General features: G+C 50.3%; 8 protein-coding genes across 8 annotated transcripts; 4 read left to right on the top strand and 4 right to left on the bottom strand.

Moving 5' to 3' along the window:
- Window positions 1–268: 268 nt before the first annotated feature.
- On the bottom strand, window positions 269–766 carry BKA55DRAFT_533425 (uncharacterized protein; the record flags this gene model as incomplete). Its single annotated transcript, XM_046189464.1, has 2 exons — window positions 269–666; window positions 715–766. The coding sequence occupies 2 exons, from the start codon at window positions 764–766 to the stop codon at window positions 269–271; spliced, it is 450 nt and encodes a 149-aa protein (XP_046057609.1).
- A 1,797-nt stretch (window positions 767–2,563) lies between these two features.
- Window positions 2,564–3,941, top strand: BKA55DRAFT_701399 (Alpha/Beta hydrolase protein; the record flags this gene model as incomplete). The annotated part of the gene is made up of 3 exons (XM_046200595.1): window positions 2,564–2,587; window positions 3,141–3,336; window positions 3,418–3,941. The coding sequence occupies 3 exons, from the start codon at window positions 2,564–2,566 to the stop codon at window positions 3,939–3,941; spliced, it is 744 nt and encodes a 247-aa protein (XP_046057608.1).
- Window positions 3,942–8,360: 4,419 nt separating this feature from the next.
- On the top strand, window positions 8,361–9,036 carry BKA55DRAFT_552862 (uncharacterized protein). The gene is made up of 2 exons (XM_046191471.1): window positions 8,361–8,603; window positions 8,658–9,036. The coding sequence occupies exons 1-2, from the start codon at window positions 8,493–8,495 to the stop codon at window positions 8,880–8,882; spliced, it is 336 nt and encodes a 111-aa protein (XP_046057607.1). The 5' UTR covers window positions 8,361–8,492; the 3' UTR covers window positions 8,883–9,036.
- A 2,846-nt stretch (window positions 9,037–11,882) lies between these two features.
- On the bottom strand, window positions 11,883–13,540 carry BKA55DRAFT_533422 (uncharacterized protein; the record flags this gene model as incomplete). Its single annotated transcript, XM_046189463.1, has 3 exons — window positions 11,883–12,920; window positions 12,971–13,373; window positions 13,422–13,540. The coding sequence occupies 3 exons, from the start codon at window positions 13,538–13,540 to the stop codon at window positions 11,883–11,885; spliced, it is 1,560 nt and encodes a 519-aa protein (XP_046057606.1).
- Window positions 13,541–14,830: 1,290 nt separating this feature from the next.
- On the top strand, window positions 14,831–17,408 carry BKA55DRAFT_495686 (uncharacterized protein; the record flags this gene model as incomplete). Its single annotated transcript, XM_046186303.1, has 2 exons — window positions 14,831–15,601; window positions 16,380–17,408. The coding sequence occupies 2 exons, from the start codon at window positions 14,831–14,833 to the stop codon at window positions 17,406–17,408; spliced, it is 1,800 nt and encodes a 599-aa protein (XP_046057605.1).
- A 93-nt stretch (window positions 17,409–17,501) lies between these two features.
- BKA55DRAFT_552853 (BRO1-like domain-containing protein) lies at window positions 17,502–20,590 on the bottom strand. The gene is made up of 6 exons (XM_046191470.1): window positions 20,472–20,590; window positions 20,326–20,409; window positions 20,027–20,264; window positions 19,268–19,976; window positions 17,975–19,220; window positions 17,502–17,924 (listed from the first exon to the last, which is right to left on the bottom strand). Exons 2-6 carry the CDS (start codon window positions 20,331–20,333, stop codon window positions 17,597–17,599), a joined length of 2,529 nt encoding a protein of 842 aa, XP_046057604.1. The 5' UTR covers window positions 20,334–20,409; window positions 20,472–20,590; the 3' UTR covers window positions 17,502–17,596.
- Window positions 20,591–20,592: 2 nt separating this feature from the next.
- BKA55DRAFT_632728 (uncharacterized protein) lies at window positions 20,593–23,165 on the bottom strand. Its single transcript, XM_046196968.1, has 2 exons — window positions 21,982–23,165; window positions 20,593–21,933 (listed from the first exon to the last, which is right to left on the bottom strand). Exons 1-2 carry the CDS (start codon window positions 22,781–22,783, stop codon window positions 20,948–20,950), a joined length of 1,788 nt encoding a protein of 595 aa, XP_046057603.1. The 5' UTR covers window positions 22,784–23,165; the 3' UTR covers window positions 20,593–20,947.
- Window positions 23,166–23,485: 320 nt separating this feature from the next.
- BKA55DRAFT_497053 (serine hydrolase FSH) lies at window positions 23,486–24,283 on the top strand (the record flags this gene model as incomplete). Its single annotated transcript, XM_046186428.1, has 1 exon — window positions 23,486–24,283. One exon carries the CDS (start codon window positions 23,486–23,488, stop codon window positions 24,281–24,283), a length of 798 nt encoding a protein of 265 aa, XP_046057602.1.
- Between the last annotated feature and the right edge of the window lie 518 nt (window positions 24,284–24,801).

Below are 24,801 nucleotides of genomic sequence, written 5' to 3'. Positions count from 1 at the left end.
CTAAGCTATCATTGCTGTAATGACATATCCCCCGTCCGAAAGCCCTGGATCGCAAGCACACTGTCGCCCATCTTGAGCATGGTGTCGCTCATCTTCTAAGATTGGTCAGCTGTCTAAACTCATTGTAATATAGTGGGATTCCAATAGCTTACCTGTCTTCCTCCACTCCTGGACTCCTGTGCGAGGTTTGCGAACGGTATTGTCAAGACACATTTTGGTCAAAGCTTGGTTCAACAACGCGACATGTCCCCGACATGGTCTTTCATGTCTACTCGGAGCATCCGGCTTGGGTGGAGATGATAACCCACTGGGCCATCATGTGCTCCCAGGCCTCATCCAGCGTATCTCCAGATAAATTAGGTAGATCCTGGAGGACGATAGGGTTGATTGCCTTCAACCATTGGACGAAGGCCATTGAGAGGCGCCAGTGGTTGGGGGTGAAAGGGTTCATGGGCTTGAACTTTTTCACTACCAGGTCTCGGACGTTGTCCAAGTTGGAAACAGCGTGGTAGGTGATCAGGAGGTTTCCGGTTGGCTTGTTTGTGTACTTTGACCACTGGGAATCTTTAGGACTGGCGTACGCTTTGAATGATTTCTTGATTGCTTTCTCAACGCCTTTGCTCGTGGCGTACTTAGTCCACAGGTGGTGGTGGACGTAAGCTTTGACTGTTGGATGTTAGTATGGGAGTGTATAGAAGTTGGGTTGGGACTTACTAATAGCTTGGCCCGACTTGGGAGCCTCTTCCTTTTTGGGGCTCTTCTCCATGTTGAGGTGCTTTGATGATTCTCAGGTCGTGATGTTGGGTGGGGTCCAAGAGAGGATAAAGAAGAAGGGAAGAAGAAGTAGAGAAGACAACAGAGTAGGTAGGTGGGGAAGATGATGAGGGAGAAACTTGGCACCGCAGAGGTGAGAGGTGCGCTAGCAAGTCAACAATGGCACTGGCAACGGACCGTCACTGCAATTGATATGGGGGGAGCTCGATCGGGTCTCCTTTTGCCAGCGGGCAGTGACCCTGGCAAATTTAGTGGCCTCATAACCAGTAAGGACGTTGGGGAGGTCCAGTGTGAGCCTCCAGCTGGAGGTACCAATGATTTAGTGCTTAAGCTGGGAAAGATGATGTGATATAGTCGAAGGTATTACCCCTGTGGACCTACCTAAGCCAAGTCACTCATCCTTGAATTCACCTCACTCTCCGCATAAAGTCGATGTGGTCTTCAGTTGCTTGTAATTCATCATGTCATATCTCAGTAACACAGATACAACGTGGTTCATGAATAGGTAGGGATGCAGTTTTGCTGCAATATCATGCACTGTAGTGGTATGTTCAGTTGTTCCCGATGACGCACCTGTGCTCACCAGGATCGCCAATTACTGAGAAAACTTTGGTATTTTATCTTTGTTCTTGATCTAATTTCATGCCCATGTCTTTCTCGTACATGAAGTTACGTGCTGGTTTCAAGAGGTTTTCGCCAGACCATCTTTCACGTCACAATTCCTTTGCGTGCGCCGAAACTGTCGAGCAATTTCGCGTCACCTTGGAATCTTGCTCTAGGACTCAATTTTATCCCCTATGATGCTTCCCACTTCGTCGTCTTCTTCCTTTTCGGCTATCATTCCTCCATGTTTCATCCGAGCCGTCGTTCATCCGCGATGTTTGCGCCGCGCCAGCGTGGATTCGTATCTTTGCCCCTTCCCCTTTCCGGGGACATATTCGTAGCTACCGACCGACTGTTCGCATTTTTCCTGACTGCTCCCTTGCGCTCGCTCCTCTTTTGCAAGCAGGGGCCGGCTGCGGTTCATATGGCGCCGCGAAGACTTGGAGATATACTGGAGGCAGATCAGAATTCGTTCAAGTTGGTGGCAATTTCTTCGGTTACTGATGCTCCAAGATCAAAAAGGGGGCTTACTATTGCGAGATATTGACCAGATACCGCGGTCATGTTCGGTCATGTTCGTGTTATGAGTCCAGATGATAACGGTCTTGATCTTTCTGGGAAGGCTACTCGGTTGACCAACGGCAACCTCGAGCATGGACGAAGGTTGTAGTGGGAGCTTGGATAATCGAATGGAGCAGCGGAAAGGGAGGGACAACATTGTCAGTAAAATCTTCATAATCAGTTGCTTGGTAAGTCATCGAGTTCATGCCAAGCTTGTCGATGTGCGGCAAAAATGGTCACGGATGTGGCGGGAGTTGCTAAGGTTGTCAGTGCAGTCGCGTCAATGTATGGGAGAAAACATGTTCACAATGCTACATACGGTAGAGTCTGGAACGCATTTTTGGCTGAAACATTTTGAAGATGTAGATTATTCTTTAGCACGACATAATGGACTTGACGCAATAGGTCGAGTTATCAGTGAGGATGTGATCGCTAAGTGTTGGGAGGAGTGTTGGTTGCGGCAGGGGCGAAGTCAGAATCGACGATGCATCAGTACAATAATAGTGAGGAACTCGTGATACTATTCATGAAGCGGGATGAACTACCCAAGCAGAGCAGTTTAAATATTATCATGAGTGGTTTGACTGAAGATATGGATGTATTTTGCTTAATTTAAAGAAGTATGATGGACGATCTCACAGTCTTTAGGGTAGGTTCACGAGGAGTAGACAGTTATGTAATTCTTGTCCAATTTACAACACGACATATTACTGTACATCTTGCTTGGATCAGTTGTATACACATAGGTACTTGTAAAGCATCAAGCCAATACTAAGAAATTCAAATGCTGCAAGGTGTGATGTTGTCTCCCCTTGTATCCTTGTCCACTTCTAAAGGAGTTCTCCAACCGAGTTACACCTGTATGGCGAGTCAAAGAAGTCATATGGCCGCCTCGTAGTAAAATTCCCAATGGGGTTTGTCCTCATTCATTATCTAGACATTTAAAAAAAAGACAGAGCTTAAATCTGTTTTATGAACAAAATGGTTGACAAAAGGACATGTCGTCTGTGATCCCCTGTTCAGTTGCCGCCCCTGAACACATGATTGGCCATAACAGCCGCGCGCATAACTTACAGCCCTGATCTTTGTTTGTACATATTCCTTTGGGGTCACAAAGACTCTCCGATCACTTCACCCCTTCAAATTAGGTAAATAACATATCTCTCGCGTCTTGCAACATGTCTGGGAGTTCACCACCTTAGCGCACGGCGGGAGAACCGCTCTACATCGTCGAACCGCAATTCCAGCACATTCATACCTTCATCCTTCTCCATGGCCTGAGCTCCAATGGCGAGAAGTTTGGAGCAGAATTGCTGGAGAGTGACATAATTTCTTCAGTAAACACCCTCACCGCTTTGTTCCCGGGCGCTCGTTTCGCTTTCCCGACTTCGAAGCTTCGTCGCTCCACGGCGTTTGGGAGATCAATGCTCACCATGTGGTTTGACATGGCTCGTCTTGATGGCCCATATTTTTAAAAAGAACGGCAGATCGATGGTCTCGTTGAGTCCGCGGCAGAGACCCGAAAGATCATTGAGAATCAGTTGAAGGATGTGAAGTCAGAGAACCTCATTCTTGGAGGGCTGAGCCAAGGTTGCGCGATGTTGCTGGCTGTGTTGTTGGCGCTTGAGTACTCGGTCGGGGTGTACATCGGTATGAGCGGCTTCGTGACGTTCCAAGAGGGTCTTGCGATGGCCATAGAAGATGACGAGGAGGAGGAACAGAGCAGCCCTGTCAAAGCGCAAGCGATGCAGCGGGATCTCCTGAACTTGGACCCTTTGGACAACCAATCGGATGACACCACGGCGGCGCGGACTCCCATCCTCCTTGGCCACGGCGAAGTGGACGAAAAGATACCTGTAGGCTTGAGGTTAAGCGCGGCGCAAGTGATGTGGGATGCTGGGTACGAGGCAGACTGGAAATGCTACGAAGACCAAGGACACTGGTACAAGATTCCTGATCAGATCGATGACATCGTCAGCTTCGTTACGACAAAAGTTGGCTGAGAGAGCGCTGCATCGGACTTACCAGCTTGATGCTCGTAAAGGCGGATATATTGTGAAAGGGACTCTGTGTCGGGACAGGAGATTCCGTTGTGGTGGCCGGTCACCTCAGTGTGTCCTTGCTGTCCTTTGTTGACCTGCACATGTTTCCCCATGCCACGTCCCAGTTGGCCGAAACTTGATCTCGATTGGTGACCCCGGTGCTCTGGAGGGCGACTGTTTAGGAGTGTGCTGTGGCCCGACAAGCCAAAGTTGGGCCACAGGCCATACCACAGGTCCCCCCTGAACATCTTCTCACTGCTCTGAGCATTAGAAAGGTGGAGCATGGGGAAGAAGACCAAACTTGAAATAAATCGCGCTCTGTTGATGGAAATCTGTGCAGAGGGATACACAATGGAATGTTGTACGTTTAAGTACTGAGATGTGGCTCGTCCGGTTTGTTTGCCCCTGGGCGATGGCGGAGCTGAGAGAGCTTAGCAGAGGGCTTGACAGAAAAGCGTATTGAGTACGTTACCATCGCTGGATGGACCATTGATCCTCGTTGGCTTGCATCTCAGCTTTAAAGAAATGGTTAAGGTGATGATGTTGACAGAGGCAGTAGTGCGTTGACGGATATCGCTTCGGAGTGAGAGCAATGATGCTGGCCGGGCTTGTGGTAAGTTTAGTCATTGGACACATTATCTGTCAAAGACTGTCACACATGTAGTGAATTTATCAGTGTAAAGGTGACATACCATTGGCAGCGCCTACGCCTTCTCGTCGCTTGGGCCGCGAGCTGTGTTGGCGGTGGCTGCGCGTTTGTTCTTGGGTACAGAGACGTAGCGATCACTCTTCAGGAGCTCAATATCTAAGCTTATGTGAGCCTTGGAATACCGCCCCTTCTCAACAGCGGCATAGAGCTCAGGCCCGAATGAAGTTCAAGCATCGTGGGCGACTTTGACCCAGTCGATGGTCACCATCCTGAAGAGTTTGAGTGTGCTGGCCCATCTCTGTCGTGGACTAATTGGGCTCCTCGCGTATCTGAACTCCTTTGCGCTAGATGAGATTTTATACATCGTTGTATCGGAGTCGGTTGGGTATATTGTTCGAAAGTAGCGACGCTGCTGTCAGTCGAGTGTTGCTCTGTGAAGATGGTCAATAAGAATGTGCCTTGAGCAGGATCCAGAGTTGGTCACTTACCTGTTTTTGAGGGCTTCCGTTGACGAGAGTCAAAGGCAAATGTTTCATCATATGTCAAATCCTCCTCCAAGAGCCATATCATGTTCCATGGTAAACCTCCTTGCTGATGGCGTTCGCGGTACATTGGCGGACAGGCGCCCCTTGCAAGGTGATGGCTTATAGAAATTCCCAGGCAGCAAGTCCATAGCGAGTTGAAACAGGTGTTAAACTCAAATTCTCAACCGTCTCAACCGCAGGAGCCATCTCCGAATGACACTGCATGTTCCATTAGTTCTGGAATATTGGTCGCCAAGGGAGACCGCGTGTCGTGACATCACATGCACCCCCTTTCCGCTCACGTCGCCAACGTCTTGAGCCGAAGAGGTGTTTTAGCGGCGAAGAGGGCGTTGGCTTGAACATCAAGGGTCCAGAGCTTGGAGCGACGTTGGGCTGTCTTCGCAGGGCTGTTAGTGGAGTGGGGTGTTGGTGGTAGACTCGAATGGCCTGTCGGAGGAGGCACTGACGGAGATCGATGAGCAGAAGCAATGGGGAAGAAGGGTTCGAGTAACTTCGCACCACAACGTACTTACTCGGCCCCAGATATGTTGAAGGCATTGTTTGGCGTGTCTGAGCCAAGCTGTGCATGCAGTTCCTTCACAAGAACAAGAACAAGTCCCCAACTGTTCTCCAGCGGTAACAATCTCTAAAGTATCATCACCCAATACGCAGTTGATCAATTCATTCCACAATGCGACTTCTACAAATGGGAGACTAAATTTACTTGGGATCTCCATCAATGAATCTATAGTAGATGTTGGTGTACTCGTGGAAATGTCGGCGCGCAATGGCAGCATCCAAGAAACTTACTGAAAAGTCCGCCTCCGTGCAGCCTAACTGGGAGCGCACCAACCTCATGGCCTTCTAAGTTAACTGCTAGTTGTTGCGAGAACCAGTCCATAGCGACCAATCGCCCATCCCGGCGTCCAAGGACCACAATCCGTCACATCTTGTTGCAGACCAATACCATGGCCCCTCGCCAAGCTCGAGACGCCTCGCGATCCCGAGCGTCTTCATCTTCCAGTTTCTTTTGGTGTTCCAGAGTGCCTCGGATCGTTCACGAATGAGATTGATGTAAGTTGCAGAAAGGTCGCTTCTGGTTCGAAAACCCCTGAATTCAGGGCGGCATCCAGAGACCGCTGTCGACAAGACCACGACTGAAGAAGGAAGCCCTGCGATTCCGCATTAGTATCAATGAGCATCGTGAGGCAATAGAATCTTACCAAAGCCTTCATGTTCAAGTGTACTCCCGAGCTATGGGGGCTGCTGGTGCTTTGCTGTTGTAATTGCCGTGTTTGCTAATTCCTTGATTGCGGCCAAGGTTGATGAGGAGGCCGCAAGAGGCCGCAGCGAGGTCCCTACTCCAATTGAGTAGCTGTTATTAAACTTCCGGTGCGTGTTCTCTTTTGCATTTCAAAGTGAGACCTACTCATGATATGTGAAGACCGGTGATGGTGTGTTGTGTTTGTCGAAAGGGGTATCTCGCTCAAGATGAATTTGACGAGGGGTGGATGAGAGGATATCATCCAGACTCCCATAATATGACTTCTACGATTTCCAAGGATCAATATATTTAATTTCGAAGGCTCAATGTGCTTGAGATGTGGCGGTATCTGTTTGCTTGCGGTCAGAATCATGGAGTGCCTCGGGCCCACTGCTGGAGCGCGAACAGGGACATTGTTCAAGGCGTGTTCTTACCTAGCGACGTTGGCAACATTATGCACAAAGGGGCCAAGTCCAGCACTTTAAGACCTAACTAAGAGCTCTGCAAAACCATGGTGGAGGAGTGCATCCATTGATCCCCAAGTGTTGCCGTATTATCAAATAACATTGATGAGTAGAATAGCGAAGTGAACCTATTTTTTGAAGCTCATGATTCCGTGATGCATACTGTAACAACTGAACAATAGAATACCACAGCACTGTTGGGCGTGTTCGGTGGTCTGTTCAGGGCATCAGCTACCCGCGGGTGACTAGATAGGTGCATGTACGTCTTCTCAGGGGATATACGACGTACTAACGACCACTGGAGCTCCTTTCCGGTTGCACAAGGAGTCCCCTTAGTGTATTTCAGTCTGATATCATTGTTGCCAGTGTCAGAGAAGCACGTTTGGTGGAGGGAGAGGGCAGAAGCCCTGTTGTTGCGGCCGCAGCTCGGTTGCTAGGGCTATATCTTTCTTCCCTCCCACTTCTCCTCCAGCTCTTCTCTTCTTCTTCTTCTTCTTCTTCTCTCATCCTCACACACTTTTATGCCACAACAACAAATATCATTATCCCCAAACTACATCTCCCCTCCTTTCCTTCCTCTCTATATACTACATCACCATCCTCAAGAGTCTTCTGACTCGGGGCCCTGCGCGACCCTAAACATGCCACAGTGAGTCACGTCATCTCTTTCTCTCCTCACGAAAACATCTTGTGGTGCTTCTCGTTCACCTCCCCAAATCCCCTCCTCTCTTCCCTTGCCCCAAACACGCGGTGCTTCACCTTTCATTTCACTCAGTGATTCACTTCCCTCCGACACGCGAGGACACATACTCACCGTTCATCTAGATTTTTTGCGCTTTTGCGCTTGGGTCCGGACCTTTGTCTCGAGGTGATTGCTCGTACTTCTCATGGGCTCAACGAAGTCAACGCCCCAAGAAGTACGAGTGATCACTTCGAGACAAAAGTCTTTCGAAAGACAGGATTCCCTCGAGATTGACAACACCGACGACGGGCGGGATGTCCGAACAACCGTAAGTACCTGCTGCCCTTCCCTCTTAATCAGTCCTGATCTCTCGACAGATCATGCTCCAAAACATCCCCAACACTTTGGGTGAGTGACGGCCCCGGTCCTGGGGCCGCACTGTGAAAAGCCATCGTGGCTCAACAACATTGTCGACATCAACGAGCTGGTCGCCGGACGCGACGCTCACACCACCGTAAGTACCTACTGCCCTTCCCTACATCACAATCAGTCCTAACCTCTTAGCAGTCATGCTCCGGAACATCCCAAACAAGGACGGCCAACCTCCTTTGAGCAGACTGTTGACGTCTCCTCGGGAGACTCGGTTGTTTGTTTCAACTCAGGTTGGCCGGAATTGTTTGGTGACCAAGTTCGGGCTCGGCCGCCTCGACCCCCACCGCAAGGCGGGTGAGTGACGGCCTGAACAAGAAGCGGCGGCATGGAGGCTGTAAGTCCTCCTCCACTCTTGGTTTTCATCCCCATCCATTCTAACATGTCATGATAAGGCTCGTCGCAGCGTGTACGGCGCTCACATGGTCCCGCGTACCACCGACTTCGGGGTTACGGCCGACCAAGCCTGAGCTCTCAACGAGAAGCAGCGCCTGAGAGCGATGCTAAGGTCGTATGTCTCTGCCTTGATGTTGATTGCGTGTTGTTGTCACTTCGCTATTCGGCAAGTACGATTTCATGTAATCGTCGTCAAGGCGGAATATATCATTGATGTAAGTTATCTTCGAAAGAGTTCCCTCCTTCTCGACATGCTAACCCCTAAACAGTTTTCCAAGCCTGAGCCAACAAACGTTGAAACTGTTTCAAGTCAACCCTGCGGAGTTCGCTCCAAAGGGAAGACTGCTGCAGTCTTCCACGCAGAGGGCAGCCCTACTGTCGCAGGTGCGCTCAGTCAAGAGATGGACATCTCGCACCGGATCGAGGTCTGCGATACACCTGCGCCCTCCATCATCGAGCTTGGCAATTTTATCACTGGAGGTGTCGCTTGCTAGCAACCATGTTACTCGCAGCCATTCTTGTCATCATTTCACCGGTCTCGATCTGAAAGGCTCCCTCAGCTTCTCAAAGAGTACCAGGAAGCCTGTGATGATGTCAAAGTCGGCCGATGGGAGACCGACGTCAAGATCATCAACAGTTCCAGTGGATCGCATCACCAACATCATTACACTCCTTTGTATATATATATACTTTTCATTGCCCAACCCGACCGCGGCATTGAAGCCCCACGGGGTCCTGGCCACACGACACTTTGTATATATCTTGGCGGCGCTCTCGAGACATGTCCACTGTGACTTGCCGCAACTGCGAGAAGCAAGGCCACTACAGCAGGGAGTGTCTCGAGAACTCGAGAAGCCAACATTAGTTCGGCTCTCTATCCCAGCCTGGACGAGGTGGTCTCGTCGCAGATCACCAGCAATTGGTAAGTCTCTTCATTACTCTCTGAAGTTGACCTTGGTACTAACGTATTTAGTCCTGGCTCGTCTTGGTCTCGATTTATCTTATATTATACATGACATCCAACGGATGAGCGAACATCAGCTACGCTCTCTATCCAAGTCTGGACCAGATCGACTCGTCGGATATCACCAGCAACTGGTAAGTCTTCGCCCTTCTCATTGACATTCACTCATCGCTAACTTGTCATTTAGTGTTGCCTTAGAGCTTTCCTTTCCCCTCAAGATTACAACCTATCTTTGTTCACCCTCCTCCTCTCACTACTCTTTCTGCCATCTCATTCTTACTTTACGACCTGTCTCGAGATACCTTGTCCTTCCACGTCCCACTCATCACCGACTTCACACTTATTTCAACTTTCTCAATCATCCTGCCCGATCAGCCAATTCTGGACTCGAAATCATCTTCATCGTTTATTATTTGTGGTGGACATTTAGGATTGGCCAGCGCACCAATATAGCTAGGAAACAACTCAATATTCAGGATGTCAATAAGAACCTACTTCTCCTAACACGAGAGACCTTGCAAATGCCATAATGTGACTGTCCGCTTGCTTTGTTGCCATCGCCTACATCTTCCACTGTAAATATTTGAGCATTCTGTCTCCGCACTCACTCAATCGGAGGACATGCTGAAGACTGACCGATCGTCCCCACACAACTAAAAGAAGCACGCAACAGCCGCCAACACAACTCGCGGCCCAAGCGATGAGAAGGTAAGTGCTCTGTCAACAGCATGTCACCCTGCGTCAGACCTATCTTTGCCGATAAGTTCGAACGCCTAGAGAGACGCAACATTGGTGATGTCGTCCCATTCTTGGATGTACCAGGCTAACCCTTCTTCATTCTCCCGGACAATCGATGTACGTCCCTCAACCTCGATCCCAAGCTCCTCTTCCACGACCGCCGCACTCTCCCCACGATAGCCTCAGCAGCCACGAGGCAGCACGATTCGTTTAAGCTCCGCTTCCATCTCAATTCTTTTCACCTTCATACAACAACTGTCTCAAGCGGAGCAGCAAAGTCACTGCCGATGACAAACCACCAAAGTCGAGACCGGGTTTCGGCGCCAGTCACAGAAACTCCGACTACCTCCCGGTCAACCGCAGGATGCTGTATTTACAGTAGACGAAAGACCAATTACTCTCGTTCCCCTTGTCAAGAAGACGGGACGCCTTGCAGACCTCGAATCACCAGAAACTCAAGCATGTTCTTACGGATTTGCCGTGTCACGTTTCTACTCTGGGTACTCTGGTCTCAAGGCGCTTTTTTTCATCGGTCTTACAATGCTTGAGCTGGACAATCGCTCGCTACAGACTCTTCATCAGTCTTTCGTCGGTCGGTCCCTTTCAATGGAGCCATGAGGCAGCAAGCACGTCACAACAACATTCCAACTGACCGTCCTGTGGAAGTCTTGGGCAAACACTTCCCGCGGAGCACTTGAGAAGACTGAGTTTCTATCCTGTTATTCTAATGTTCGGCTTCTATTTCTGATGTGCTGTTTACAGATGATCCCGCCCGAGAGCTGAAGCTCAACCGCTCGTCCCAGCTCAGAATCGCACTTAACAGCACAAGCGCGGTCAACATATGAAACGACTCCAGGCAAGATTTAAGCGATAAGGAACTTTCAATCCACGACGAAGATCACGGAAGCCTTTGACATTGAGGTCGCCTAGCCTCAAGCGCCTCATATTCCAGTGAGCCTCACAAAGGGTCGTGAGATCTGAGGGCACGATCGTTTACGACGAGACTGTCAGGCTCCAATGCCAGCGGTCAAGACAGTACAACGCAACACTATTTTGAGCACGATTAAGGCCCCCTCGCAAGTCATTCGGCACTCGTTCAAGGGTGATTGCCGGGGGTGAAAGGTTCATGGCCCTCCATATGTTGGGGCCGCGATAGTTCACATCGGGCACTGAGCCACAACACTCGTCATTGTACCCTTCTGTTGGGACACTGGAACGACTGCTCATTGCATGGAGGATCCTTCGAAGTAAAGGATAAAGTTTGGCTAAGATGAGCAGGCCATGAAACAGAGGAGACGGAAGGGGGCTCTTTGTGTGTGTAGACAATTCCATTGAACACTCAGCCAACCGCGTACTGTTCTGCTCTAGTATCTCTGTTCCATCCCCTGCGGCTCTCCTTTACTGTGTTCTCATCCACAAACATGCATTGTTCGCGGTTCTAGTGTATGCAGCATTTTCACCCACGAGCTGAGGGTAAGTCGTACCAGGTCTCCCTTCGCGTGGACTGAAGGGGCTGCACAACGATGTTTCCACGGTTGGTTCCATCCATAACAACTGAGAAGAGGCTCGAATGTCACTAGGGAGGCTCTAGTCGATGTTCATCAACAGATGCAAGTACTTGTTCATTAAAGTGAAGTGTTCGATTTAAGCTAACAAATTGGTATCAAACTAACAAGTCTATAAACAAAGGAAAAGATGAATGTGGCGAAGCCGGATATCTCAAAAGCACATCAAAGACCGTCCATCGTAATCCCATCTCCATACTGTACATCCATCAGCCAGCCATCAATCTTTAATGGCTCTTGTGACCATTAGTCTTAGCACCCTCCTGGTTAACAGCATTAACACCAGCGTTCAACTTCCCAAACTGCCACTCCGGCAGAGTAATACCAGTCTGTTCGTTAATAGTGCTCATCAGCGGCGGCAGCATCTGGTACACGTTGCGCATCGTCTCAGTAGCATCGCCACCCTGAGCACCCTGACTTCCAGTGTTCCAAACACTGATCTTGGGCTCGAGACCGCGGATAGCTGTGGCGTTGGCCTTGGCGAGTTCAACATATGTGCCCTTCTCGATCATCATGTACTGCAGTAATCCAGCGGGACCGCCGAACGCTTGGGAGAGCTTGCCGTAGGCGTCTGCCATGGCGGAAATACCTTCTGCCTCGCGGAGCTTGGCGACGAGCTCGGCTTCGGCGCGCTGCTGGGCGGCGTAGTTGTAAGCTTCAGCTTCGTTACGGGTCTGATAAGCTGCGGCGTCTGTGTTCTTTGTGACCTTGGCATACCCAGCAGCTGCATCAGCATCCGCGGAGATCTTGGTCTGGTAAGCTGCAGCATCAGCCTTGCGCTGGCTAGCCTCCTGACGAGCCCGCGCATCCGCTTCAACCTCGTACGCAGCTGCATCGGCAGCCTGTTGCTTACTCTCCCTCGCAATCGTAGCCTTGACAACATCCGTCGCACGAAGACGCTCCATCTCCGCAGCAGCGCGCTTGATCTCGACCTCCTTCTTGAGATCCTCATCCTTGGACTCGAGAACGCGCTGGGCTGTGATGCGGGCGATGTCGACGTCGCGGGTGAGGCCTGTGCGCTTGGTGTCGAGGTGTGCTTCTGCTTGGGCGCGCTCGATGTCGCGCTCTGTCTTCTGGACGGCGGTCTCGGCGTTGATCTTTGCGATCTCGCGCTCTTGTTCACCCTTGCGCTGGGCTTCGCCGACGTTGCCGCGGAGTTGGGCCTCTGCGACGTCGATTCTGGCTTGGTTGGTTGCGCCTTCGTGGGCTTTGCGGGAGAGGGAGGCGAAGTAGACTGAGTTGGGGGCATCCTTCAACTCTTTGACCTGTAATTTGTTAGCTATGCGATAAGAAGCGTAACTGCAGAGATACGTACGTTGGCGTTGAAGATGAGCAGACCAAACTGCGACAGCTCGTTCTGGATGTTTCGAAAGATTCTCTTCTTGAAGACCTCTCGCTCAGTGAAGATCTCCTCCATGGTCATGCTAGAGACGAGGACTCGAGTTTCACCCTCGATGATACCCTTGACGATGTTGGAAACATGCTGGCTCTGGCTAATATTCTCCTTCTCCTCAGAGTTCGCCAAAAGCATAGCATACTTCATCAAAGCATCCCCTCGATCCTCACGCTCAAGGCCATCGGCTTCACTGTCGGCATCGGAGCGGTTGGCCCCGCGCTGGTTGACATCAGGGCCCACTGTGAAGACGACGGGGAGAGAGAACTGCAACTTCTCCTTTGTCATGGCCTGAAGGTCCATGGCATAGTCGTGAGGTCGGATGCTGATTGGGAGTTAGTGACTGTTGGCCAATTAGAGGGGGGATGCTTACCTGAAGCGTGTGCATCGTTGGAGAGGCCAGACCCATGTAGCTTTTGTGATCTTGACGGTCTTGATGCCCATGCCAGTGATGGCAAGGTACTCATCGGGGGCAGAGATTCTGTAAGACATCTTGAGTGGTGTTGGAGGGTTGAAGTGATTGGTTGTTAGTGTAGATAAGAAGTTGGAAGTGTAGTTGGGTATTAAAGTATCGGACTGGTAATGTGTGACCAGGTGTAAGTTGTTATTTGCAACGAGTGTTGTATATCTCTAGAACCAATGTTACGAGAGAATTTTTGTATAGTATGTTCAAAAAGAAGTGTCTCACAAAGCGGGCAACCACTCTCTTATATGCTTCCCATGACATAATCTTGACACAGGCACACAAACATTCATGTCTCAAAGCTTACAAGGATTCTCTCCATCATAAATGTGCCTCGCAGCCTGAACTTGCTCAAGCTTCCAAGATGTGGTGGCGGAGTCTGGAGTACCCCTGTCAATTACCGTCTTCTGGAAGAATTCCATGTCCACAAGGGGTATGCAGGTTGCTGGAATGGGGTCCCGTGATCAGATTGAGTTGATAAATAAGATTAATGAAAGGCACGTATGATATATTGATCGCCACTTGGGGAATGCCCGGGTTTGGTGAGGTGTTTTGTTGTGATGTTGGTTGGGCGTTCTCGGGTGATCTACAGTGGGGTCACCCTCTAAAGTATCACCGAAGTTTCAACTTCAAACTCTCGTGTAAGTTGGTTTACTCCCGACACATGGCATATTCTAATGCGTTTATTGGCAATTGATACTCAATGATTGCTATATTGCAAAACCATGTCCTTTCTATTGCTCATCATTCATAACTGAACTTACTTTCAGCCGCAAAACACTATCAACACAGCCCTGTAAATGGATCGTCTTTAATTTCCGCCCCATCTCTCAAATCGCGGAATTCATCAGCAAAGCATTTCCTGCCGGTATCCGAATTCATCATCTTGGCTAAACGCCCGACCACAATGCGATACTCACGTGCAGTAATTATGATTCGATGATACTTGGAATGTCCCAACACTGCCAAGCCTCAAATTGCATGACTGAACACCAGAATTCTGCTGCGCCACGATGAGTAACCAATTAACAGAGCGGGTGGTTCTTCAGGCAGAGATAATGTGCATCCCAAGGCTGTGACGGGTCCACCCTCTTTTGTGGTTTCGGCGATTGCTAGTTTGACGCATTTGATACTACTCTTTCAGACGGGGCGATACAAGGCTGAGTTGGTAGTGACCGAGCACTATTGATCGTGGGCTGACTTTCTGTGTAAGCGACGTTGATTCAGGTTCTTGTATATTCATCGTGCGTTGGCATTTGATGTAGCATTGACTAAACGTCTTGCAGAATCTCCAGACTTGGCTTCTTCACATCAACATCATGTCGAAGCAAGATTCCTTTGACGATGGGGATCTTCCTCCCCCATACACTGAATCCGGTCCCTCAGCATCACTACCTACATCAGAACCACGACAGTCAGTCACGACTATCTTTTCCTCACATTTAAACAATCTTCCTTTACGCATTCAATCCGTCCAAGCAGTCCGCAACTCAGCGCGCGATGAACGGGATAGTGAAATTCTCACTCTTCTGGTACCTCACATTGAGAATATGCTCTCGTCAATAGCAGCTATGGAGCCGCCACCACGAGTCGTCGAAATGACCATGGTGCCAGAAGAAGCAGTTGGCGAGGGATGGTTCTTCAGCGATGAAGATCAATCCCGAACTGTTGTGCGCGTTCGAGAAGACCGCAAATTAGTCGGAGACCAAAAGAAGCCTTTGAAGCAAAGTCAACCGCCCAGAAATAGAGCCTTCGACGACTGGGGTCGATGGGAAGACGATACCCAAGAATCTGCCTCAGACGACGTCCTCTGGTGGTCAGACCACGACATGGCAGTTCGTCTAGCAAAGTACATCTCCCCAGAACGAGTTGATCGTCAAACCGTCAAAGCGCACGTTGAACAAGCAAAGAAAGCATCAAGATGGGGCCTATTCAAGAAATCTGAACCATCTACTCCACCGGCGCCAGTACCGAAGGTTCAGGAGGAAGAGCCGGTCACTATGACGGTCAAGGCTGAGGAGGTTACGTTTCGGAGGGAGAATGAGATGGGCATTTGGGAAGGGAAGACAGGATGGGGCTTGGTGGTCAAGGTCAAGTTACGGCAGTGATGGTGTTGTTGGACATGGGCTGAGAATGAGGGCATTGTGGACACGAGAGTTAAGGGATAAATATTGAGTCAATTGGGAGCATGAAGCAATCAACGTTATCAGAAACAATATCTCTCCAAATGGTGTTGTGACTTGAAGACTTAGTTGTCTCTCAACTCATTGCTGGGTCAGACATGAGAATTTTACACATCGTAGATGGTCAAGCTCAGCAATTATTCTTGGCAGAACAAAACAGTCCTCTCTAGCCGATATTACTCAGTGACACATTGTATCCTCTCGGGGTCTTTTCTGTGCATTGGCGCGCGCGGCATGTAATACAGTGAGTGGTTAAGTCGAACGATGTCCTCACTACCAAGAGGTGACTGGATGCTGACAGCACACTCTGAAGCTATCACCAACAATGATAGAGGCACTTCCAGAGACTCCCTACTACCTGAATATATGATAGACACTCCATAAATAACATAAATAGCGGCCCAATCCTCACTAGAACAGAGCCCGTCAACACCTCCATTCGGCCTTACACCACGTCGTGAAACTCACCCTGCCTATTCTCCAAACAACATCTCACAACCACTGTATCCCCTCTCACAACATCCATTCTCACCACCAATCCTCTTTTTTCCGTCTTCATCCGTGATTCACTCTCTTCGTCTTAGTGCCTGACTCACTCGCCGGCTTAACCCCACCTCATCTACAAAACCCTCAACTTCACCCTTCACCTCCTCTAAACATCTTCTCCTCTGCCCGCTTCATCCAGAATCCTGCCTCAACGCCAACAAGCACCATGGCTTACAACGTCCTCGTAACAGGCTCATCCGGCCATCTCGGCACAGCCCTCATGCTCTCCCTTCCCACATTCGGCTTCACACCTCTTGGGATCGACATCTTGCCCTCCGAGAACACAACACACGTTGGATCAATCTCAGACCGCGCCTTCATAACATCTCTTCTTCAGAAAAATCCTATCCAGCATGTCCTCCATGCAGCGACGTTGCATAAGCCCCATGTTGAAAGTCACTCCAAACAAGACTTCATCGACACAAACATCACCGGCACCCTCATTCTTCTCGAAGAAGCCTCCAAACTCGGTGCTCAAATCGAAAGCTTCATCTTCTTCAGCACAACAAGCACTTTCGGCGCAGCGCTGAGTCCAAAACCCGGTCAACCCGCTGCCTGGATCGACGAAACCGTCGTTCCCATCCCAAAGAACATCTACGGCGCTACAAAAGTTGCAGCGGAGGATCTATGCTTCCTTGTCCAGAAACAAACAGGCATGCCTGTTTTAATCCTCCGCACGAGTCGCTTCTTCCCAGAGCAGGATGACGATGAAGATCGTAGAGCAGCTGTCTCAGACGACAATCTCAAAGTCCTCGAACTAGCCTACCGCCGCTGCGACATCGAGGACATAGTCCGCGCGGCAGTCTGCGCCATGAATAAAGCGCGAGAGATAAAGTTTCGGAAGTACATCATCAGCGCACCGCCGCCTTTTCCTAACGACGCTGATACTCTTGCGATGCTGGACAAAGACCCTAAGCAGGTGTTTGAGACTGTTGCGCCGGAGTGTGTGCAGGTTTTCAAGGATAAGGGATGGAGTCACTTGAAGAGGATTGATCGTGTTTATGATTCTAGTAGAGCGGCGGAGGAGTTGGGGTGGAAGCCGGAGTTTACGTTCAAGAAGGTTGTTGAGTTGGTTGGAGAGGGGAAGGAATGGAAGAGTGAGTTGACGGGGAGGGTTGGGAAGAGGGGATATCATGCTGTTAGTCATGGAGTTTATACTGTGCGATGAATTTGCAGGCCGAGAGTTGGCATTGGAGGAGAGGATACAGCGGATAGCTTCACGATAGTTTTGGGACAAGACAGACAATTGACACTCATAGGACTTGGGTGTAAACAAACTCGTATTCGCCATATATGCTATATCTACCAAGTAACAGTCGTCTAACAAGCAGGGTATCTATACAACTCCCCATTCCCTCAGCCAAACTTGATTCCAGAGTTGGGGTTCCACGTTCCAGGTGCAGGAGGTTGGCCTGAACCACCAGACGCTTGACCAAATTTGATACCCATACCAGGAGCCCACATTGCACCAACCGGTGTTTTCTGGGGCTGTACTGGCTTTGGCTGTTGTACTGTTTCTCCCCAAGACTGAATGTTTGCCTGAGCTGGACTCTGCACAGGTTGAGGAGGTTGTTGTGGTGGAGCATATGAATGTGATGGGTCTTGGTGTGACGGCATTGGGCTTTGTGCGGGAGGTTGTTGGTGGGAGATGTTGAGGTTTGACAACGTCGGCATGTTAATTTCCCTGTAATATCGGTCAGTAAACGATTCGCGTCTGGAGGGTGAGGAGCATACTCTTCCAATGCTCTCGCCTCCATGCGACGCTGAGCAACCCAACCGCGAATAACATCACGGAAGCCCTGTCCAACAATCTTGTTCAAATCGTTGTAGAACTTCCGTCCAACTTCGAGGTTATTGATAATCTCCTTGTACTTAAAATAGGCATTATCCAGCTTCTGCAAAGCCACCTCGCGTTCTCTGTTACCGCGTTCACCCATCTGTCGCTTCTGCGACTCAAACTCGCGGTTGATCCGCTGAACATCCGCCAACAGACGTTCTTGGTCCTTGGCTTCCTTGTCAATCGCTTCTACCTCGGGCTCATACAGCTTATCAAGTCGTTTGTCGAAGAACTCCTCAAAGTGAGCCGGGACCAGTGCTGTGTTAGGGTACGCTCGCTCCAATCGGGCTGCTTCCTTGAGGATATCGGGCTTGATGTCGTCGCGCCGGGCGTTCTCTCGCAAACTTTCAACCTTCTTGCGACGACGGCTCTCAAGACGAAGAACATCGTTGTAGGCGCCGCGCAATCTTCCTATAACGGGTTTCAAGGTCTCGGGTATGTCAACCCGTCGGCTCGACGGCACAGAGTCCATCAGATCTCGGTCCGGCCCCGAGAGAATAGCAAGCAGATCCTGGATCGCGCCGAACTTTTCCCTGACAACTGCATCGCTACTGATACTGCTTTGGAAGTAACTCTCGATCTCGGAAGCGTGCTGCCAAAGCTTCCCGCCTTGAGGATCTTGCCGACTCTCGGGTCGCACCCATCGGTCAGTTCCGTATCTCATCCGTAATCGCTGATCTTCCTCTTCTTCCGAAGCTAGAGCCGCCTTGCCCTCTTCAAAGATCGCCATATCTCCAGACCGCAACTTGTCGATATCCGCGAAGCCCTTTTGCACTCTGCCAATGGCATCTGCTTGTCTGATCTCCTCAGCATGTTGAACCAAGCTAGGCGGTAAACCTAGAGGTTTCTCAAGAGCTTGTAGCGATCCTGGAAGTCCAAGCGACGTCAAAATTTCGTGAATTTTGTCCGTAAGCGATTCAAGCTCCCTGATTATATTCTGGCTGACCATGCGGTCACGTCGTTCCTCGTAAATCGATGTGGCAACGTGCACTGAGAAGGGAACAAGTCGAGAGAACAAAGCTGGTCCGAACTCGGCGTGGTCGCCAAAATAATCGTAGGGATTGGCAACTTGTGGTGGCACCCGAGCTACGGCCATATTTGCGCGGTCGAGAATCTTGAGCTCCGACTTTGGTGGTACAGCGACTGCAAAATGTTAGTACTTTGCAAAGCAAGGGTCGCAGCGCACATACTCAGGTAGATAACATCGTTATCCTTCTCTGCTCGCTTCAAGTCTTCCTCAACCTTACGCTTCAACCCATTGAGGTCATCAACCACCGTCTTACCAAGATAGCCACTTCGGGCCTCCTTAATGCCTTCCGTCGCACAAGCAACTGCGTCCTTCAATCGTGCAACCTCCTCTCCATATTTCCTCTTCTCAAGACAATCACACGCAGCTCGGTATTGCGCAGCAGCTGCAAAATGATGATGCTTTGCGCTCATGTGGTGGATCCAAGCACTACTTATGGCCTCGCTCTTCATAGCAGCTTCACCAGCAAAGTTATACAGGTCGGACACTCGAGCGGCGAGCTTGGCGATTGATGCATCTTTGTAGCCGTCCATAACGGCTTTTTGCCAGAAGCATTCTTGACTCTGAGCGAGGAGTAGTTGGATTAAAGACTCGAGTGTGTCGTGATCCATGTCTTCGGGAGGATCGGACATTCGTAGTTCGGGAAGAATCTCTTTTTGCATGTGTGATAGAACGCCGGCCGCGAGGGAGAAGTAGTTCGCTGCTGATTTGAGGCCTTCGGTGTTGCCCCGGGGCGTGTTGATGGCGAGCTGGGAGTAGAGGGAGGCGAGGTTGTAGAGAATGTTCATGAGCTCGTATTTGAGGTTGTTTCGCACCATAGGACGCTCGGTATTGTATCCAAGGGCAGGATACCACGAAAACTCGGCACCAACCTTTCATCAACGTCAGTTTGTGCTGTTAGCTAGCATCGCGTGACACTCACATCTATGGGAAACTTGGCCCCAACCCAAACAAGCTGTCCCGCATATGCCTGTAGTTTCTTAATGCCACTCGGATGCGGCTCTTGAACGTTCACCGCATCGCGCCGAAGTGCATCAATGACCTCGAGGTCATGCTTAAACATATCCGGGTGTTGATCATATTTGGTGTTGATATACTGCCGTATCGTCGAAGCAAGCGAAAGCTGGGTCGACTTGCGAAAGGGGATGGAAAGGATGTTTCTGACACAGGAAATGTTAGCTGATCAGTCCAGGGATTGCCGGTATAGCTGGGTCTTCTTACGACGACATGGCTTCGTTTGCGAATCAAGCTTGCGGGTTCTTGAGCCTTTGTAAAGTTGGCTTTTTTGCCAAGGTCGCTGGGCTGCTAGAGTTGCAATGACTTCATCAGAGCTGTGGGGACGCCACGTTGGAGGGGCAATGACATACGATGTGGCGCGGCAGCCACTACCCTAGAGCTTCCCGACCAGACACTCGGAAGAGCAAATGGTACCAGCGCCCATAAAAAGTAACAAGATAGTGTGTTATTTGTTAGGGCCAAAGTTACGATGGATGGCTATGTTTCTGTCGTTTTTTATTTACAGTATTCTCCTAAGTCGAGCGTTATTATGACGTCACGATACACACGAAGATTGGATGGTCCTTGTTAGAGCGCGAAAGACAAAGCGTTATGCTGACTCGAAGTAACAATTTTGTTTGCGATGAGGATATCGGCGAGTAATGTGATTCATGCATTTAATTCTACTTGCTTTTATAAAAATCACGTCAAGAACATTCTCACTTCGAGGACTTGTTAAACAAAACAATTCTGATTTTGGCTAAAACTACTAACATTTCATAGCTAGGGACCGATCAAACCATTACCTCAGTCTCTTGTGGTATCTCATTATTCATCATTCTCATCCCTAACGATACTTCACATCGCCAACTTCAGGTCGGTGAACTCCATCATCGACATATCCCGGAGGCTGTGTCTGTCCCGCATTAGCTCCCGACGCCACCGGCGCCGAAGGAACAGAGGGTCCGGCGGAAGTGGGGTCCCGATCGGTCGGAGACACGGAATTGACCTTGAGAGATCCAACCTCAGCACCCTTCAGAGTCTCGAGAAGGTTGCGAGCACCAGCGGGCCACATGCCGCTCTGGCGGGGAACTTCTCCTCGAATGATCTGCTCGACTGAGACGCGCTCACCGTAGAAAGCGGCGTTGGCATCCTTGCGCTCGACGACGACGGTGCCGTCGACTTGGATACCGGCGTAGAAACCGCGGGACTTGACGTAGGAGAAGACAGGCTTAAAAGCGCCGGTGCTAAGGCTGCGGCGTTTCTTCTTCTTGTCTGCCTCTGTCTCGGGCTTCAAACCTTGGCTGTCCTCCGTAGGGCGGGGAGGCTTGGGTGGAGCTTCTTCGTCCTTGTGCTCCTTGTCCTTCTTCTTTCCATCCATGGCGGCACCGATTTCGACAGCACCTCCAGCGCCATAAGGACCAGCGACAACAGCAAGGTCACTACCGAGTGCAACACGGGTCTTGGCGAAAGCGTTGAGAGCTTCTCGGCTGTTGATGACACAGACGCAGTCGTATATATCGAGACCAATCATGAAACCAGCGCCAACAGAGTGGACCTGAATACCTGAAGGAGGACCCCACGATCCGTCGGGGAGACGAGAGATCAGAATACCTGAACCAGTGGCACCAGAGAACGCGTAGCCGGCACGAAGAGTTGTGAAGATAGCGAGACCTTGGGCCTTGGCAATGACCTTGGGAGGAATGTTAACAAGAACTCGCTTCTTGGGCTTCTCCTTGGTGGGATCGATGATCTCGTCGTTGGTCTCCTGTGCCTTGGGGTCGGTCGATGTGGGAACCTGGCTGGAGCTAGGATCGGCGTAGACACCGTTTTCTAGAGCATGTTAGCCGATGTTCTGGTCAAGCTGCATGAACGACTTACTGCAGAAGGACTTTAAGATAGAAGCTGCTTTGTCACACTCCTTGTCGATAGTCTCGGGAAGGAAACTCTGGCTGCCAAACTTGTGCGCCAGGCTGTTGATAGGTGCAGCGGCCTTGATACCAAGCTGGCTGAACTTTTCGCTCCAACCAGGCTTCTTATGTGTCTCAGGATGCGCAGAAGTCGAACCCTGGGTTGTGGTTGTCTCGGGACCATGACCGAAGCCGTGGCCATGGGTAGGAGCTGTCGGACTTGGTTGAGGCGGCGCCTGAGCCTGAGCTGGCTGGTTTGTAGGAGGGGGCGCGAAAGTGGGATGAGCAGGGTCGTACTGCGGGATAGCGTAGTTTTGCTGGGCCTGCTGAGACTGCTGGGCGTCAAAGGGCTGGTGAGTCTCTTGGTGCTGCTGAGACACAGTAACTGGGTTTCCCTGAAGAGGGTTCGGGTGAGCGGCGGAAGCTTGGTGTTGATCTTGCGCAGGAGGAGGACCTGGAGGAGGGGGAGGGAAGTACTGCTGTTCTAGCTTGCGTTTCTCATCTGCAGCACTTGGATATTGTTCGGTTCCGGTAGTGGGCGCAAACTGAGGAGGTTGCTGCTGGTTCTGGGATCCTGCGAACTGAGCATGTTGATCGGGATTCTGGGGTGCGCGGGGCTTCTCGTCTCCAGGAAGCTCAGCGGATCCTTGCTCGTACGCTGGAGGCAGAGAGGAGTCTTGAGATTGATTCTGGGAAGGGTCGGCGGTAGGAAGCAGACCACCTCCGTGCTGGTCGCCAGCAGAATACTGGGGAGCTTTCTCAGGATTCGACATCGGATTAGAGTATGTAAAGCTGTAGGTGTTGTAGTTGTAAGGTTAAGGTTGAGAGTCAATGGCGGGGTAGCTTCGTGTCAGGTATAAGAGCTAGGAACAGGGAAAGAAAGTGGACTGAATCTCAAGTTCTGGGTGAGAGATGTCTTTAATAGATGAACAGGCATTTATTAGAACGATTCACTGATATGAGAGGCCTCGTCACTTCTAGACTCAAGAGTGGCGTGCGAGACAATTCGAAACCGGTTCCATGACTGCAAGGAACCAACCTGCGACAAGCCGCACAGGATTGATGTCATCATGGTGGCTTGGCGATAAGGTGATTGCGTGGCTGAATTTCAGGGTTCTACACAGCCACGATGTCAACCAATGCGAGCTCTTTTACCGTAAAACAGAGAAATTGTTGGGGAGATCTAGCATGTGAAATTGTGGAAATATTGGAACGATGGTGATGGTAACATTTCTTGAGCTTTTGTAGATATTGCCTCTTCTATGATGCGCTGGTGTACGGAGATCATCGCTGTTTTTCGGAGCCCGAAACGGGTGTCGTTCGGGGAATGTTAGGAAAGCTTACCCGAAGCCTGTGATCCTCGGTTTAAGCTTACACAAAGACCGAAACATTGTCTTGTAAACCTTTCATTGTCCTGTCGTGATAATCGCAAATTCTCCTCAATTCTTGCAGGGGACATTTGTCACTGAAGCAAAATGACACAAATACAGACCTCCAGCGACCCAGAGACTCTCCATCTCCCCCGCATTCTCTGCCTTCACGGCGGCGGCGTCAATGCACAAGTCTTCGAACTACAATGCCGCGCTCTCATCAGAAGTCTCGCTTCCTCACTGCGTCTCGTTTTCATGCAAGCACCCTTCATCTCAGCACCTCACCCCGACATTGTCAGCGTCTACGGTGAATATGGACCTTTTCGGCGCTGGCTCCGCTGGCAGCCCGATCATCCCGAGATTGAAGCAGAGGCCGCCGCCGAGCTACTTCGGAACCAGACCCGCCGGGCTATGGACGCCGACCCCGGGACCGGAGAGTGGATCGGCATTCTGGGGTTCTCCCAAGGCGCTAAGATTGCGGCGAGTTTATTGTGGACGCAGCAGAAAGTGACGGAGCAGTTTGGTGCGGATGAGGCTTTGACTCAGTTCAAGTTTGGTGTTCTCATGGCTGGGAGAGCGCCTTTGATTACGCTGGATTCTCGGCTGCAACATCCCCCACCGGTTGTTGATGCGGCTTTGTTGAGCTCCGAGTTCAAGGACTTTCCTGAGTCGAACGTGGGCGACCATGTTTTGAGCATACCTACACTACATGTTCATGGACTTCGAGATCCTGGACTGGAGCAGCACCAGATTCTATTGAAGACGTACTGCGCAACTGGCATGACGACATTGGTTGAGTGGGATGGTGGGCATCGTATACCGATCAAGAGCCATGACGTCCACGCCGTGACAACTGAGATTTTGAAGTTGGCAAAGAACGCAGGCGTGAAGCTGCCTAACTGAGTATCGCACTCGGTTTCTTTCCTTTGCTTTTCCTACGGTTTACAATTTACTGAGGATTTCATGGTTTCTGAGCGATTTATACACAAAGACTAGAACGCTATACATATATACATTATTGATTACCCAGGAACACCTGTCAAACTCTCAGATTGAACCCTTCGACTGAACTAAATGAAGCGAATCATTCACAAGTCGTGTGTCTTTGAGTCTATAAGCTTGTACTTTAAATATAACAAGGCATGCAAGGCCAGCTCATTGTACTGATGCGTGGTATCATTCCGCTCAGAGTTGACTTGGATAGAGAGCCTCAATTTTGTGCGACCCAATCGAGAAATCAAATCAAGATTGAGACCAACACGTCAAGAAAAGGACGGCAACGAATCGTTTAGTAGCCAATCCATTTCACTGTAAGTGGGGTTTCCGTTGCTCATGAGGCTGGCCTACATTATCAGATCTCAGATGTACCAACGCATGGGCTGTGTAACTTCGCCAAAACCATAGACGGCGCTCACAAAAGC

This window comes from Fusarium redolens (assembly GCF_020744475.1).
Source record: "Fusarium redolens strain MPI-CAGE-AT-0023 chromosome Unknown BKA55scaffold_1, whole genome shotgun sequence".
Lineage (NCBI taxonomy): Eukaryota > Fungi > Ascomycota > Sordariomycetes > Hypocreales > Nectriaceae > Fusarium > Fusarium redolens.
Note: the sequence above shows the minus strand (reverse complement) of the source record. Positions and strands in the feature narration are given on the sequence as shown.